The sequence below is a fragment of the Jaculus jaculus genome, chromosome 18 (assembly GCF_020740685.1).
Source record: "Jaculus jaculus isolate mJacJac1 chromosome 18, mJacJac1.mat.Y.cur, whole genome shotgun sequence".
Taxonomy (NCBI): domain Eukaryota; kingdom Metazoa; phylum Chordata; class Mammalia; order Rodentia; family Dipodidae; genus Jaculus; species Jaculus jaculus.
Window position 1 is genome coordinate 58,714,596 of NC_059119.1, and position 16,867 is coordinate 58,731,462.

The 16,867-nt window shown below is 43.6% G+C and overlaps 1 protein-coding gene across 6 annotated transcripts in view; it reads right to left on the bottom strand.

Moving 5' to 3' along the window:
- Positions 1-16,867, bottom strand: part of LOC101606968 (WD repeat containing planar cell polarity effector) — a 262,683-nt gene that overhangs the window by 115,903 nt on the left and 129,913 nt on the right. For all 6 annotated transcript variants that reach the window (XM_045137784.1, XM_045137783.1, XM_045137782.1 and 3 more), the window contains one exon: positions 11,229-11,838. In XM_045137784.1, coding sequence (XP_044993719.1) covers positions 11,229-11,838 — 610 coding nt within the window. The remainder of the gene's footprint in view (positions 1-11,228; positions 11,839-16,867) is intronic.

Sequence of the window (16,867 nt, forward strand, 5' to 3'; positions counted from 1 at the left end):
AGCCTCACCTCCGGTGACTGCTCTCCCTCTGACTGCAACGTGACCAGCTGCTCTTCATGCTTGTGCAACTGCGCCTTCCCTGCCGTGGAACTTCCCCCTGAAACTGTAAGCCACAATGAACCCTTGCCTTACTCAAGTTACCTCTGGCCAGGTATTTGACCACAGCAACAAGGAAAGTGACGAAAGCAGAACATCGTCACCAGTCCGTGGGGCTGTCACTGTGATAGAGCCGGCCATGTGAGCCACCGACTTTGGAAACTGGTTAGTGGGAGGAACATGCAAGAGTTTGGAACTTTGAGCTAGAGAAGCCTCACAATGAATGCTGTGAGCAGAGATTAAGGAGCCATGCTGGTAGGAGGTTGAGAAACCAAGGCCAAGAGCGACAACGAAACTCTACGTAGGGAAATAGGCTAGAGGCAGTTCATGCCATATTGTAACAAGGAATCTGGCTATATTCTGCGTGTGTCCTGAGAAACTGAGGCTGAGGCAAGGTTGAAGGTGTGTTTGGAGGAAACTTCAAGGCAGACTAAGACTGATTCTGTGGCATGGCTTCTTTTGACTGTTCTTATACAGATCTTCAGTGAAACAGAACAACAAGCAAAAAGATTTTTTTTAAAAAAAAATGTGTCATTTGGGAAGACAGGAGCAAGTTTGAGATCTCCCATAATGACCAAGCTGAGACTGGAAAAAGAGTGACTTTTTAAAGAGGTCAGCACCACTGAAAAGCAGCCTGCACTGGGGCAACAGGGAAGGCGTGCTGAGGGTAAGACCCTCTCCATAGTTGGTGAGAGCAGAAATTCTTCTGAAGGGAAGATATGGAAGGAGTTCTCTTCTCCTGGAAAGCAACGTCCTAGGGAAGTGATTTTCAAGGGTTAGCACCCGGGCTGTTACAACTGTGGTCCCAGGAAGCCAGGTGGTCTCCCCAGTCTGACAGTAGAACTTGCTCACACCATCCATGTGGTATTGGCTTTCTGGGCAGCATAGAAAATGCAAGACTGAGGGAGCTGTGAAGTATTTCACAGCCATTGAGGCCAGGCCATGAATGGAAGAGTTGGAGTCCCTGCATGGAGACCCTCAGAAACCTCTGGGTGAAGCTGTAAGGTAACCTCTAAGTTGCAAAGGAGACCCCCAAAGATGCTGGGCATGCTAGGAACCATAGAACATCTTCAAGAAGCTTTAGGCTCAGAGTGGGATTCTACCCAAGAGAGAGACAATGTGTGGCACAAACACCAGATTTTTCAGGGTCTACTCTACCCAAGCCTTTGAAAGCCTGGAGGATTTCATGGTGGGTCACAGAGCAGACGTGGAGCTGCAGGAGTTGATGCTTGCCTTGCTTTGGCTTCAGTCTCACTTTGGACAGATCTTTTACTTGTCTCTATTCCACTCTTGTGGAATTGGAATGTTTTACTTTTGCTATTATATGTTGAAAGCATATAGTTTGTTTTAAAAAATATTTTATTTACTGATAAACAGAGAGAGAGAGAGAGAGAGACGAGAAAGAGAAAAAGAAACAATATGAATGGATACACCAGGGCCTCTAGCCACTTGTAAACAAACTCTAGATGCGTGTGCCACTTTGTGCATCTTGCTTTATGTGGGTGCTGGGGAACTGAACATGAGCTGTTAGGCTTTGCAGGTAAGTGCCTTAACCCCTGTCATTCCTGCAGCCCTAATTTGTTTTTTGATTTATAGATGGTCCCAGTTAAAAGACTGCCTTGAATCTCACAGGAGACGTTAAACTTTCATGCAATGCTGAGGCTGTTAAAGGCTATGGTGACTTCAGAGGTTGGACCGAGTGCATTTTGTGTTATGAGATGGCTGAGAGTCTATAAGGGTGAAATTTTATGGTTGAAATGTAAAATGACCTTCATAGGTCCTGTTTCGAAGTCTTGGTCCCCAGCTGGTGGCGCTGTTTGGGGAAATGTGGCACGTTGAGGAGGCGGAGCCTTGCTAGAGGAAGCAGGTCACCCGAGGCGGGCCAAGCTTCACTTTCTGCTCATGCCTGCTTCCCGATTCCAGAATGAGGGGCTCTGCTTCATGGTCCTGCTGTCGTGCCCTTCCCATCACTAAACTCTCCCTCAACTGTAAGCCAAAGTAAACCCTTTCTTTCCTTAAGTTACTTCTGGTCAGGTATTTGGTCACAGCAATGAGTAAAGTCTCTAATATAGTAGCTGAGATTAATCTTGACCTTCTGATCCTCCTACCTCCACTTCCCAAATGCTAGGAGCAGTCGGTCGTGGTGATGCACGCCTTTAATCCCAGCACTTGGGAAGCAGAGGATCACCATGAGTTTGAGGCCGCCCTGAGACTACATAGAGAATTGCAGGTCACCCTGAGCTAAAGTGAGACCCTACCTCAAAAAACCAAAAAAAGAAAAAGAAAGAAAGAAAGAAAGAAAGAAAGAAAGAAAGAAAGAAAGAAAGAAAGAAAGAAAGAAAGAAGGAAAGAAAGAAAGAAGGAAAGAAAGAAAAAGAAAACAGATGCTAGGAGTGAAAAAGCATCATGGTGTGCCCATTCTCATTTTCATTCTCTCCCCCGCCCATCCCTCTGTCTGTTTTCTCCTCTCTCTTTCTCTCTCTCTTGTTGTCTTATTCTTTCTCTTTCAAATAAATAAAATGTTGTTTTAAAATGGCATGTACCACCAGGTCCCATTTTGTATGGGGTTCTAGGGAGCAAACCTAGAGCTTTGTACATGCTAGGCAAGGATTCTGCTGACTTAACTATAACCCCAACTCAACACATGTGCAATACTTTATCCAATACAGTCCTTCAGAGTGAACACAGGACCTAAACCAAGCCACAGCATATGCTGAGTAATATGACAAGCTGTAATATATTTCAAAGGGTTGAAAGCATAAAAAAGGAAATCATATATAAAAAAAATCTGGAAAATCTTCAAATATTTAGTATTTTGACCTATGGGTCAAAGAAAACATATAGTCTGTTAGAAATATTCTGAACTGAATTAAACTGAAAACATAACACATTAAAAGATAGAAGTATAGCATTACTTAGTAGAAATGTTGTAGTCTTAGTCATTTCAATTAGAAAAGAAGAAAATGCTAAAATTGGCAAACCAATTTTCAATATCAAGTACCTAGGAGAAGGACAAATTAAATAACTTTCTATCATATCAACTTGAATTTATTGTTCACAAACCTTTAAACACATATACGTGTGTGTGCGCACATGTGCACACACAAATCCCTGATGTCTTCACTGGTGAATTTTATAAATTAAACCTGTGCAAGAGTGGCACACAGCCTAGGTGGGTAACCAGTGACTCTCTAAGAGTGGCTATAAGATCCACTCAGTGGAAAGGAACCCATAACTGGAACTAGGAACCAAGTCAGAACCCTGTGGAGACCAAGGTGATGGACTCCAGTGAGAAGCTCCTGCTAGCTTTCACCAAAATCTCTCTAAATTAACAGTGCTTATCCCCTCACTTTCCATGGGACAGCCTGTTTTTGTTTTTCAGAAAGCAGTGAAAACCAAGGACAACAATAATCTACCAACAAGACAAGAGTAGACAGCTGACTTCCTGACGGGAGATGAACCACCCCTCACACAGCAGCCAGGGCCCTGGTGAAACCACAGAGGAACTGGCGAGCTGAGCAAGAGTGCTGCTTCCACCGTGAGCCTGATATAACCTGGCCAGGGTGATGGAGACAGACGCTGAAGCAGAAATCCAGAAGCTTCTGAGAACTCAACACTAAAGTAGACTTAAAGCTGACCCACCAAAGCTGAGGGAAGAAGGGGCAGAGAAAATTCAAGAGCCACAGGGTGGGAGGGAACATCCAGAGATGTAGCGCTCATCTCTACAACTCCATAGTGAACGTCAGCAGTTCCACTAAGGAGGGGCCCTCAGGAGGGTGGGGACATGGAGGAGGGCAAGGATGGTACCAACATCGGCTGTGTCATACAGAGTTTCTAATTAACTAAAAGAAAGAACTAATTATACAATCTCTATAAATACTTCCAAAATTATTTCATTAGGTTAGCATTATATCACCAACCAAAGTGATAAAGACATTATAAAAAAGTTTTAAAAAATTATACCAAATAGTCCCCACAAACAAACCCCAGTGTCCTAAACAGAATATTGAATAACCCAGAAACATACAAAAAGATGTCATAAACAAGTAAGATTTATCCCAGAGTTGTAGTCATTTAACCATCTGAAAACCAATCAATGTAACTCTGTGTACAACTTGATAAAAAAAATATTTAGTAAATAAAGAAAAAATGCTTGAAAACTTCAGGATTAACTCCATAGGTATAAACAGATTTGGAACAAAGGGATACTTCCAAACTTAATAACATTAGACTTTTAATAAAAAATATTTTCCATTTAAGAGTAGACACCAAGCAAATATGCCTTCTCTTTTTACTTCTATTACTACTTGATATCTTAGCTAGTGTAACAAGGGAAGTAAAGAAAAATATACAGATTTAAGAAGACATAAAACTTTTTACTGTTTGTCATGATCATCTATAAAGAAAACTCTAGAGAATACAGGATTCCAGAATATTTAAAAATTTTATCTTCACATAATCACAGCAGACAACCCAAAATTAATTAAATTGTAACTTATAATAGCATTCCCCAAACACGAAATAAAGATACAACTAAAAAATATTTACAATATCTTTACACTTAAAACTATAAAATACTGCAGAGAGAAATTAATAAATACTGAAGTAAGTGGAAAGAAATTCTTGGTTCATGGAGCAGGAGACTCAATAGTACTAATTTCTCACTCCTCTCCAAATTCATCTATAGATTCAATATGATCTAAATTGAAATCTTATCAGGTTTTTGGGTAGAAACTGACAAGCCACTTTTAAAATTCAGACAAAAATGCAAAATATCTAGGATATCCAAAGTAATCTGAGGGAGAAAAGATGGAGGGTTAACGATACCCAGCTTCCAGCTTTGTTAGTGCCGAGTTTTGAAGACACTGTGCCTTGCTCAAGCATGGCCACACCGCTCAGTGGAAGAGACCAGTTCTAAGCACGAGCCCACCAGTGGTCAGTGGGATTCAGCAGCAGGAGCCGCTCTTTCCCAGACTGGTGCTGAACAACTGAAGGCTTGTTGTGGAGAGCCAAGCTCAACATTATCAAGACAGACCGTACACCGAAACCTAAAAACTAAACCATATGTCGCAGTCCGGTTCGCACTGCTGGCAGAAATCACCCAACCAAGAGCAGCTTGTGGGAAAAAGAGGTTTATTTTGGCTTACAGGCTCGAGGGGAAGCTCCACAATGGTAGTGGAAAATGATGGCATGAGCAGAGGGTGGACGTCACGCCTTGGCCAACATAAGGTGGACAACAGGAACAGGAGAGTGTGCCAAACACTGGCAAGGGGACACTGGCTATAACACCCATAAGCCCGCTCCCAACAATACACTCCCCCCAGGAGGCGTTAATTCCCAAATCTCCCTCAGCTGGGAACCTAGCATTCAGAACACCTAAGTGTATGGGGGACGCCTGAATCAAAACACCACACTCCAGCCCTTGCCCCATAAACTGATAACCATCCATGATGTAAAATGCAATGCATTCAGTCTGACTTTAAGAGTCCCCATAGTTTTTATCAATCCTAATGATGTTCAAACATCTCCATAATACAAGGTCTTTTAACTGAGCCATAATACCAAAAAATTAAACTCCAAAACCCATAATGGCACAAAATAAACACTCACCCTGCAAAAGATGGCATTGGGCATAGCAAAGAAATATTCAATCAATACAAGATTTAAAACAACCAGGGCTGTAGCTCCAAGTCCAACAACTCTAGTTAGTAACAAATTTGCCATTTCAATAATTCTAACCAGCAACAAGTCTCTGGAATTCCAATTCCGCCCCTCTAGCTAGGCTACTCACAGTCCTGGGAAACTTCATCGGGGCCGGCAGCTCCTCAGCAGCCATCTCGTGGTCCCCGCATCTCCACTGGGTCTCCACTGCAAGCCACGGTTCATCCTCATGGCCCCATGGGGTCTCCATGCAGGCATCCAGCAAACCTGCTTCACACTGCCCATGGCCATTTCCAAAACACAAGACCGTGTTGCAAACTCAATGACCCTCTCTTTCCTGCATTTCTTATACTCCACAATACCAAGTAGGGTGCCAATTTGTTAATCCAGGGGGGAATAAAGCAGACTTTGAAGAACAGGACACTCCTTGAGCACTCAGGCCCTTTCAAAAGAGTTTACATTCTTCCTGTTGCCCCAGTGCAGGTTAGCTGGCCCAATCTCAAAGGTTGTAATTTCTCAACTGCAGCTGAACAGGAAGAAGTTCACCCAAAGATTTTTCTTTCTGTGCCATATCCCTCTGCTCATGCCAGTTCATTTCTATGCAAAGCAACCCTGTACAACTTCTCAGGACACGGGCATAACAGCAAGCTTCTCACACAAACTGCTAGCCCAGTCCAGGCAAAGCTCTTTCTCGCCCTCATATGCCAAACCTCACAGTCCATAGTTCTTACTGCAATCAGGTCTTTCAACTCTGACCAGAATATTCCATCAAGCTGTACACAGCACTGCAAGGCATCTGTTAGGCCAAGGTTTCAAATTCTTCCACATTTCTCTTAAAAATCGGCTCCAAAAGGCCAAAACCACACAGTCAGGTGTCTAGCAGCAATCCCACTCCTTGGTACCACTTTACTGTTGCAGTCAGGTTCATATTGCTGGTAGAAATCACCCAATTAAGAGCAGCTTGTTGGGGAAGGAGGTTTATTTTGGCTTACAGGCTCAAGGGGACACTCCACGGTGGCATGAGCAGAGGGTGGACATCATGCCCTGGCCAACATAAGGTGGACAACAGGAACAGAAGAGTATGCCAAACACTGGCAAGGGGAAACTGGCTATAACATCCATAAGCCTGCCCCGAACAATACACTGCCTCTAGGAGGCGTTAATTCCCAAATGTCCATCAGCTGGGTACCTAGTATTCAGAACACCTAAGTTTATGGGGGACACCTGGATCAAACCACCACACCATAAAAGTGGTATAATAAACTCCTTGCAACCTTGAGGTATATTTTTTAGGTCCATAAATAATTAATTAAGTTGGGCGTGTTGATGCATGCCTTTAATCCCAGCACTTGGGAGGCAGACGTAAACTGATCACCATGAGTTCAAGGCCGCCCTGAGACCACATAGTGAATTCCAGGTCAGCCTGGGTTAGAGAGAGACCTTACCTCAAAAAAGCAAACAAAAAAATTAATTAGATTTCAATTCAGAATATCATGTTAAAAATAAAAAAAAAATCAACTGTACACTGGAAGAAAAGGTTCACAATACAAGGATTTAAAAATGACTGGTAGTCCAAAATACATATTTAAGAGAGTTCTTACCAACCATTTATGTGTAGCAATCCATTTAAATTTGGACAAAAGAAAGATATTTCTTTAGGGAAAATTTGTGACAGAACCCTAGTAGTCACGAATGACATGAAAATTAATAATACTTCACACTTATTAGAATGGCTAAAATTTTAAAAGACCATTAATGTCACGTTACGAAGATACGGAGTAGCTGACCGTCTCAAACCATCATTAGCAGGTACACTGAAGAGAAACTCTTAACCTGTACAAAACTAAAACCTGAGGAGCCCCCAAACTTTCACGAGTGGGCAGCGGAGTCCTAAAAGATGATCATGAGGTGCCATGACAGTGGAGGGGGTCAGCCACCACCAAATACCGCAAAGCCATCAAGGAACAAGAGCAGTACATTTATCGAGTAGGATGTCCCAGAGACACAAACAGGGACACGGCGTTCTCAGGATGCAATGGGAAATGAAGAAGCCCAGAAGGTCACAGGTCACCATTCGGTGGTATCACAACCTCAGCCATGCAGGGAAAGTGAACATTTGATCATCAAGATGGGGGACACATTTAAAGAGGAGTGTATTTTTTTAAATTTTTATTTCTATGGTATGGCTTGGACCTCTGTATCTGCCAATACAGCACTTGCGGAATTCGGGGTACGCAGAGAGTTAAGTGTGAGAAAATGAAGGTGTCAAAGGGAAGGGGGCGAGGCCCGCAGTGAGAGTGGTGGGGGAACTGTCTAGGACAAGAGGAAAGAGTCTCTTTTCTCTGAACTGGAAGAAGAAAAAGGTACGTGTGCACAGAAAGAAGTAGTTGGACGGGTGGTGAAGGCCAATTACAAGCTGAGATCCTCAGTGGAGAGAATTGATCATGTGTGTTGAAAGAATCTAAAAAGAAATAGTGTTGGATAAAAAAGGCTCGGACGAGAATGGGAGGGCTTTAATATCTTAATCTTATTATTAGGGCCTCCTCCTTAGGAAACGAACCTTAGTCTATGTATGTGAAAATATGGGATGATGACTATAGCATAAAGCCATTCTGAATACCGTACGTTTCTTTATGTAAGATAATGTTTATTAGCTTCCCTATTGGGAGCATGGCACTCTTCTAGCTGAGGAAGACACATATTTGGAATTCTTCTAATAACAGAAGAGATGTTCTTTTCATACCCAACCACTGTGAGAAGTAAGAAGGGAAACTACTTTAGAATAGAGCTTTCCTTCCAACACTGCACTAACTGACCTAATCTAGGAGTCAAACTCCAGAAATCTTAGCATATTGGCATCAGCTACTGCCACGTTTACATATGACAGCATTCTATTTTAAACTATGATCTATGATTTGTCTTTACAATTTTAAATTGTAAGCTACACCTTTCATGTCAAATTTTCCAAAGGCTTGCATAACAAGTATCTCAAAAAGAATCTCATAAACGATCTCTCTTGGGGAAACTGCACATGAAACTACCTGTTTACATATGCAGCAACTTGAATTATACATGAAAATGCCACATGGATGCCCAGAATCAGCTCTGTGTTAATTCAAGAAGTATATTAATTTTTTGGATGTATTTAGTAGCAGATCATAAGAAAAATCTGTTCTTTAAAACTGGGTTTTCTTTTTTTTAAAAAAAAATTGCTAGTTGGAATCTACTATTTCAAGTAATCTTTCTCAGGAAAGATAATTTGATATAAATATTAATCTTATAATTCATTAAAGATGTAAAACAAAGGTTTCAAAAATCCTTAGAAACCCCACATTTAGATCTTTTAAAGATCCTCTAAGACTATACAATTTCCCTAGCCCATAAAATTTAAATGAAAATAAAATTTAAAATGATAAATGTCAGTTGCAGAAGTTATCACCTTTTTATTTGAATGTTTGACTTCTATTGGATAATTCTATTCCAAGAGACCTTCTTGGGAAAAAGAGGTGACAGCCAACTCATTGCCTAATTGATTTAGGAACAGAGCCCAGGGAGACAGTCCAATTAAGTTTACAAGCTGGCAATTAGCAGGAAGCCCTCTAAATCCCTACACTGAGAGCCTGTTTACTTCAGTAGAAACACAAATGGGCTGAAGATAGCAAGAGAAAGCTGTGCTTTTTGCAAAGCTGTTGTGAGTAGGCTGACGAGGAGGGCGAAAGACAAGCTAGGCTTATATGGTCAGACAGTCTTCTGCTTGACAGGTAACTGAGAGGAAAAGATGAGAGAGAGAGAGAGAGGAACAGGGAGAAGAGGTAGAGAGAGAAAGAGAGGGAGAAACATCCACTAATTAGTGTTATGTACCGAGACAATAACAACTGTTAAACATGTAGATGGGCAAAGTGTAACTGGATTATCTCATAAGAAAAGAGATTCCAAATATTTTCAACAATATTAACATTATTAGGAATAGATTTGCCTGCATATTTATTATGTAGAAAGGACATAGACATCATTAGATGTATTACATCCTTTCAGATTAATCAAGTCATTTTAACTAGATTTATTTCATGTGTTGAATTTCAGAGACAAGCTATGGCTATTTAATAAATACTACAATACCTTTCAAATCTTAACTTTGTATCATATAGCCAAATTGTGTAAGGTTTTAAAAATATATTTCCCTATCTTTTCAAGTAGCCATAACATACAATAATTTATCAAGATTACAAACCTAAGTGAGGTTCCCTTCAAAATTTCAACTATACAAACCACCGAGAGTAGTTCTTGCTATTTCAGGACATACCCAAGAATACCAAGCTACAAAACCTAATAGTCACTGGAATAAAATTTCACTTGGAAGTTTTCTGGTTTAAATGAGCTACATTAATTTACTTTTAGCCAGATTAATTAAGGCATAATTAAAATTAGCTACATTAATTTAAATTAATATAATTTATAGATACTGATAAAGTGGTTTGGATATTTTAATCCAAGAAGGAAAAAACACCGAAAAAATTACAAAAAGATCTTTAGCTAATTTTAACTCTATATCTGACTTAAAATTTTTTACACATTTGCTGCACATAATTCCAACCTGGGAAGCAACAGACATAGATAATGTAAAGTAAAATTTACAGAAAAAGCATTGTATTCCAACAACACAGAGCTTCTTCTTTGCAATGAATATAGAAGGTACATTTTAAATTTGACCTTAATTTAATTTAATTTGACTTAAGGAATATTTTCGTTGGGAAATTTATTTTAGATATTATCAAAAGTGAAAATTCAAGGGCTGGAGGGATGGCTCAGCGGTTAAGACGTTTGCCTGCAAAGCCAAAGGACCCAGATTCAATTTCCCAGGACCCACGTAAACCAGATGCACAAGGAGGGCACAAGTATCTGGACTTTGTTGGCAGTGGCTGGAGGCCCTGGCACGCCCATTCTCTCTCTCTCTTCCCCTCACTCTTTAAATAAATAAATAAATAATAATTTTTTTTTTAAAGTGAAAAGTGGGCTGGAGAGATGATGTAGCGGTTAAGTGCTTGCCTGTGAAGCCTAAGGACCCCGGTTCAGGCTCAATTCCCCAGGACCCACGTTAGCCAAGGGGGTGCACGCATCGAGTTCACTGGCAGTGGCTGGAGGCCCTGGCATGTCCCTTCCCCCCACCCTTTCTCAGATTGCTCTCAAATAAATAAATATAAAAAAATAAATTATAAAAAAGTGAAAAGTCAGGCCTTTAATCATCGTGATGGACAATAAGTGCAGTTCCAAAAGTCTTCAACATCTAATATTCCTTTGACAGAAAATTTTCAATAAAGCCTTTCCCGAGAAATGATATGGAAATACTGGCAGGTAAACATACCCATGATCTGACAAGTCAAAAAAAGTCTGCATTGTACGAGCAGAGGACTATATTAGCCTTAGTGACGTTGTCATTGGAAACACGGCCCTTACTGACTTCTTTGACTTACCAAGTTTAAACGAAAGCACACCCAGAGGTCCTCTGTGGAACCTGAGGAAGAGCCGGTCATAAATGTCCCCCCTGTCCAGCTTCTGAGGGGCGGAGGGAGGAGCTACCCACTGCATGTGAACGAGGCTGCTGGGGACGTGGAAGAATCCGTTCAAGTGCAGAGCCTCGCTGGGCAGGCAGTCTTCAGCCAAGAGCTGGATGCTAATAGGAGACAGAGCCATATCGAAAACTTGCAGCTCTCCTTGGTTGCTGCCAACCAGCAGAATGGCACCACTTGGGTGGCAGCTTATTAATGAAGGCAAAAGTTCAGCCTGGGCCAAGAGAGTCACCCGGCGATGAGTGTCATAGAGAACGATGGAAGAATCTTCGCAGCCCAGAACCAGCTTGTCTTCACTGGGGTCCTGGCCGCAGCTGATGGCCTTCGCTCGCAGGGGGATCCTGGTGACTGACAGACAATGGATTTTGTTCCGCACATACTCGTAGACACAGCTGTCGGCCACGGGCTCCGCGTCCGCCCCGCTGGAGCGCTCCACGGTGAGTATCCGACGCGGATGTCCCGCACCAAAGCGGACATCTAGGGGGTTCCCCTCTGTGCGAACGGAGCTCAGAACCTGGAAGACATGTGTCAAGTGCGTGAAGTCCGACCTTTCCTTCTGCTGTCACACACAGGGCAGCGTTCCTACCCAGAAACCTGCTTTTACCTGCAACTGCGCTTTAATGAAACACTGACAACGCATAAGCAGAGGGACACAGGAAGCACACCCGTGGCTCAAACAGCACAGCTTCAGGAGCTAAGCTCTAAGACTGCCACTTGAACCCTTGGCTTGGAAAATCTTTAAGTTGGTTAACACTATATGCCTACCACAGCATATAAAAACTACAGAGGGGCTGGAGAGATGGCTTAGCGGTTAAGCGCTTGCCTGTGAAGCCTAAGGACCCCGGTTCGAGGCTCGGCTCCCCAGGCCCCACGTTAGCCAGGTGCACAAGGGGGCGCATGCGTCTGGAGTTCATTTGCAGAGGCTGGAAGCCCTGGTGCGCCCATTCTCTCTCTCTCTCTCCCTCTATCTGTCTTTCTCTCTGTGTCTGTCGCTCTCAAATAAATAAATAAAAAATTTAAAAAAATTAATTTAAAAACTACAGAGATAGGCTTTTAGTAAAATAATGTGACCAGGAAAAAACAAATCCTTATAACTTAGAAAGACCTAGAGGACCAGAAAGAGTTAACTAATGTTTCCACTCACCAGCCTTACCAACTTTGACAGCATTAATAATTGGCCAGAAATATATTTCTACTTAGTAGGGTCGGGTAAAGACAAACATTCTAGTTTTATTAACAGTCTTATGGCATTATTTTTCTATCATAAAACACACAACAGATTGCTATGTAGATAAATGATCAATAGAAAGAAAGAATGTAGTGCACTGGCTTTAAAACAAGTTAAATTAAAGCTAATAAATGACATGATGTGTTAATACTGGTAAAGTACAATTTCAGCAGCAACACTGGTATAGAAAGGATCAGCCCTTCCTTCCTGCCTACAAGAAACACCAGTGCAGAGCAATCTGACAGGCCGGGGATAGGGAGACAACACAGGTCGAAAGTGGTTACCTTTTCAAACATGAGGATTGGACGTAAAACAGGGAAGAGTGGCCACGTGTGCTTATCATTTTAGCACTAAGGAGGCGTAGAAGGTCAGATGCAGGGGACTTGCTGGCCAGCCGGTACAGCCTACCTGGGCAACTCCAAGTCAAGGAGAGACTCTGTCTCAAAACAAGTGGATAGTGCTTGACAAGGACAAGACTCAAGGTCGCCCTCTGGCCTTCACACACATGCACATACATACGCACGCACACCTGCACGCACACATGCATGTGCACGCACGCGCGCGCACACACACACGCACACTCACGCACACAAAACCAGGCCATTCACATTATTCATATGTAAATGATAGATGGTCAAGAAACCAGGAGGGCATTACCAATGAGGATATTCTCTAACACTCAGTCAAAAATTTCAAACATCAAATGGTGTAGAAACATGAAATAACACTTGTGACAAAATGCAAAACCTCGTTAAATCTGAGATCCATCCTTAATGTAAGCGTACCAACGAGATTTTCCTGTGACACTGTCATGTGGGAATGCAGGATATTAGCATTAGAATCCACTGTGCTAGTTTCTTGTGAGTTAACTTACCTCAGATACACAGATGGGCATGGTCACACACCTGTAACCCCAGACCTATGGGCAGCAGAGACTGGAGAATTGCCAGGACTCACAAAAGAAAAGATCAGTAAGAGACCCCAGCTCCAGGATGAGCAGGTAGAAAAGCAATGGAGGGGAAGCAGACATTCCTCTCTCTCCACCACCCAGGGAGCCACATGAGCACATACATATGCATGTACTGTAACCACACTGCAACATATTACACACATGCATGCAAAACAACTGCATAAAAGGAACTACATAAAGCTGTCTTACAAAACGCTGGGCTGGGGAAGGAAACGGCAGATGATGTGACTTTTCAGAAATCCAGCTTACACATCATTACCAACTCCATCTCTTAAACTGAATACCTCTGCATTCACCCTCCACTTCAGATCTTTCAATAGCAGCTCACTGCATCTCCTCGAAAACAGACCACTACAGGACATAGGCAAGTCTTTTTTTTTTTTTTTTTTTTTTTTTGTTTTTCGAGGTAGGGTCTCAGTCTAGCTCAGGCTAACCTGGAATTCACTATGTAGTCTCAGGGTGGCCTCGAACTCACGGCGATCCTCCTACCTCTTTCTCCTGAGTGCTGGGATTAAAGGCATGCTCCACCACACCTGGCTGGCAATTCTTTCTTTCTCTCACGCCTTTGGCCTACTCTTGTTTTCCTTTCTTGTCTAATAAATATTTCAGTATTAACTGTGGACTCCTCTCCCTCGGGGAGAGCACAGAGGCTCCAGAGGAGAGGAGCGTCTGTCTCCACTCATTGTAAATCTCAAGGCTAGCGTCTCGAGAAAAGACAGGTTACCAAGGATTTAACCGGTTTCATGCAAGATAAGGACCCAACCTCGAGCGTAAACTGTGCCCTAGATGCCCGGGTTTGACGACACAGGCGCAGTTGCATAAAGCGCTGTTCGACAGCATGATGGCCGCAGGCAGCTCGGCAAGACCTGGGCTACGGTCACATCAGAATCCTCCCCGACGCTTGTACTTCACGTGCTCAGTCTCCGGTTTCCGGAGCTATTTTGAATGGGAGCAGGCCACCCAAGGCAGGTCTCTGACGGTTGTACCGAACACCCTTGTCCTGGCCTCGCCCCGTCTGCTTCACCTGCCTCATGTCAACACGGCTCTTCCGCTGTCCTCACGGCGCCATGCCCCCCACGCCAGGCACGATCCCTCAGGGACGCTGAGCCGAAATAAGCCTTCATCCCGCACGTCGTTCTGCCGGGTGGTTCTGTCATAGTGACGAGACAGCAATACAAAGCCTGGCCGCACAGAACTGGATGACGGCTGGGACCAGCCTGACCCTTGGTTCTCAGGCCACTGGAATGGCTTGCAGGAGGAACTTGGAAGAGCCTGGGGACAGTCTGGAGACGTCCTGGCACGCTGCGAGCGGGAGCTCGGAAGCCCAGCGCCTGGAAGACACGCGACCTGGAACTGGACGAGAGGCCACATTGCGCCCGTGTTCTAAAAATCTGAGCTCAAAAGTGATGCCCCGGTTTACTTGGCAGAGGAATTGGCAAGACAGGCAGCATATAGGCTGCAGCGTGGTTGATTATTGGCAGTTTATTTTTAAAAAATTGATTATTGGCAGTGTTTAGGCTTCCCAGGAGAGATGCAGAGAACAAAAGGCAAAACGGGCCAATCTGAACAATGAACATCTGGGCACAGGAAGAAGCACACACACAGGGAGAGTTGAGGACAAAGGAAGTGTCGCTGAAGAAAACCACGCATTACACTAGGTCGAGAGAAAAGGTGCCTCAAGGGAAAGACCTCTCCCTTCAGAGGCTCTGGGCATAAAAGTAGAAACCCATTTGAAAGAGTTTCACTTGAAAGGGGAGCACCTAAACAGATAAAATAAAGAAGGGGCTTCAGGGTGCCCTGCTGGAAAACTGGGCACTTAAGGAATCATTCTCTTGCTTCAGGCACTCAGAGGCCTCAACAGCCATTGCCTAAGGGGATATGGCCGTACCTGGAGCTGCTGCAAATAAGTGTTGCTGCAGGGTGCTGGGGTTTTTTGTTTGTTTGTTTGTTTGTTTTTTTCCGAGGTAGGGTCTCACTCTGGCCCACACTGACTTAGAGTTTACTCTGTAGTCTCAGGGTGGCCTCGAACTCACGGTGATCCTCCTACCTCTGCCTCCCCAGTGCTGGGATTAAAAGCATGCGCCACTACGCCCGGCTCCTGTCCTCTTTCTCTAGGTTTCGCTATTTTGTTTTGTTTTGTCCTTTTTAGGTAGGGTCTCACTCTAGCCCAGGCTGACCTGGAATTCACTCTGTAGTCTCGGGGTGGCCTCGAACTCATGGGGATCCTCCTACCTCTGCCTCCCGAGTTCTGGGATTAAAGGCATGCGCCACCACGCCCCACTAGGGTGTTGGTTTTGCAAAGCATAGAGAACACAGGAATTATAGGGCTATAGAGGTGTCCACCAAGATTTCCCAGAATATTCGGTGAGGCTAAGGAATGTGTATGCGGGTCACAATCACTTTAGGGAACCCCTGACAGGGCTTAAGCCACAGTGGAACTCCAGGATGTTGGAGAGGCCAAGATCATGGAATGTCTGCCAAGAAACGCGGCAGCCCAAGAGAGGACATGCTTGCCGCACAGAGGGAGGGCACAGAGGTGAGGGCACAGAGCCTGTTGAGAGCTGAGATGGTGCCACCACATGCCTCAGCTGCTCCGTGTGGAGCTCCAGGGTTCACTGCTTTTTCTGGGAGGCGTCCCTCTTGCTTAGTTCAATCTTTCCTTCCTGTCTTCCGTTCTTCCCTTTTGGAGTGGGAATATTTACTCTGTGCTGGTGCACCTTGGAATGATAGGGCTTTCTTTTGATTTTTTTTTTTTTTTTTAGGGATTCACAGCGAAGAGAGCGCCTTCAGTCTCAGAAGAGATTTTGGCTTTGGACTTTTGAAAAGTGTTGGAACCGTCAAAACTGGGGGACTTTGGATGTCAGACTAATGGAATGTTGTATTATGCAATACCCACGAGCCTTTAGGTGCCAGAACCAGAAAGTCAGGGTTTGAATCAAGGATGGTTTCAATTCAAAATGCCCCCACAGATTCATGTTTATTTATTTATTTATTTTTAATATTTGGCCTCCATCTTTCTGAGCTTAACTTGAAGGCTTTGGAGATTTTAGAGGTAGAACCTGACTGGGAAAATTAGGTCACCAGGGTGGGCATTTGAAGACCACGGCCACCCTTGATTCCAGAACAGCGCTGGCTGCTCCCCATTTTCTGCCACGTGAGGGATCCCTGGCATATATTCCCATGGCCACGACCTCTGCACTTCCCTCCCGCCACAGTGGATGGAGGCTTGAGCCAAAACGACACTGGTCCCCAAGCTGTATCTATCAGGTGTGTGTTCACAGCAGTGCAAAATTATAACAAAACAACTGATAACTGTTTGCTCACATTTTTTTCCTTTATTTCTGT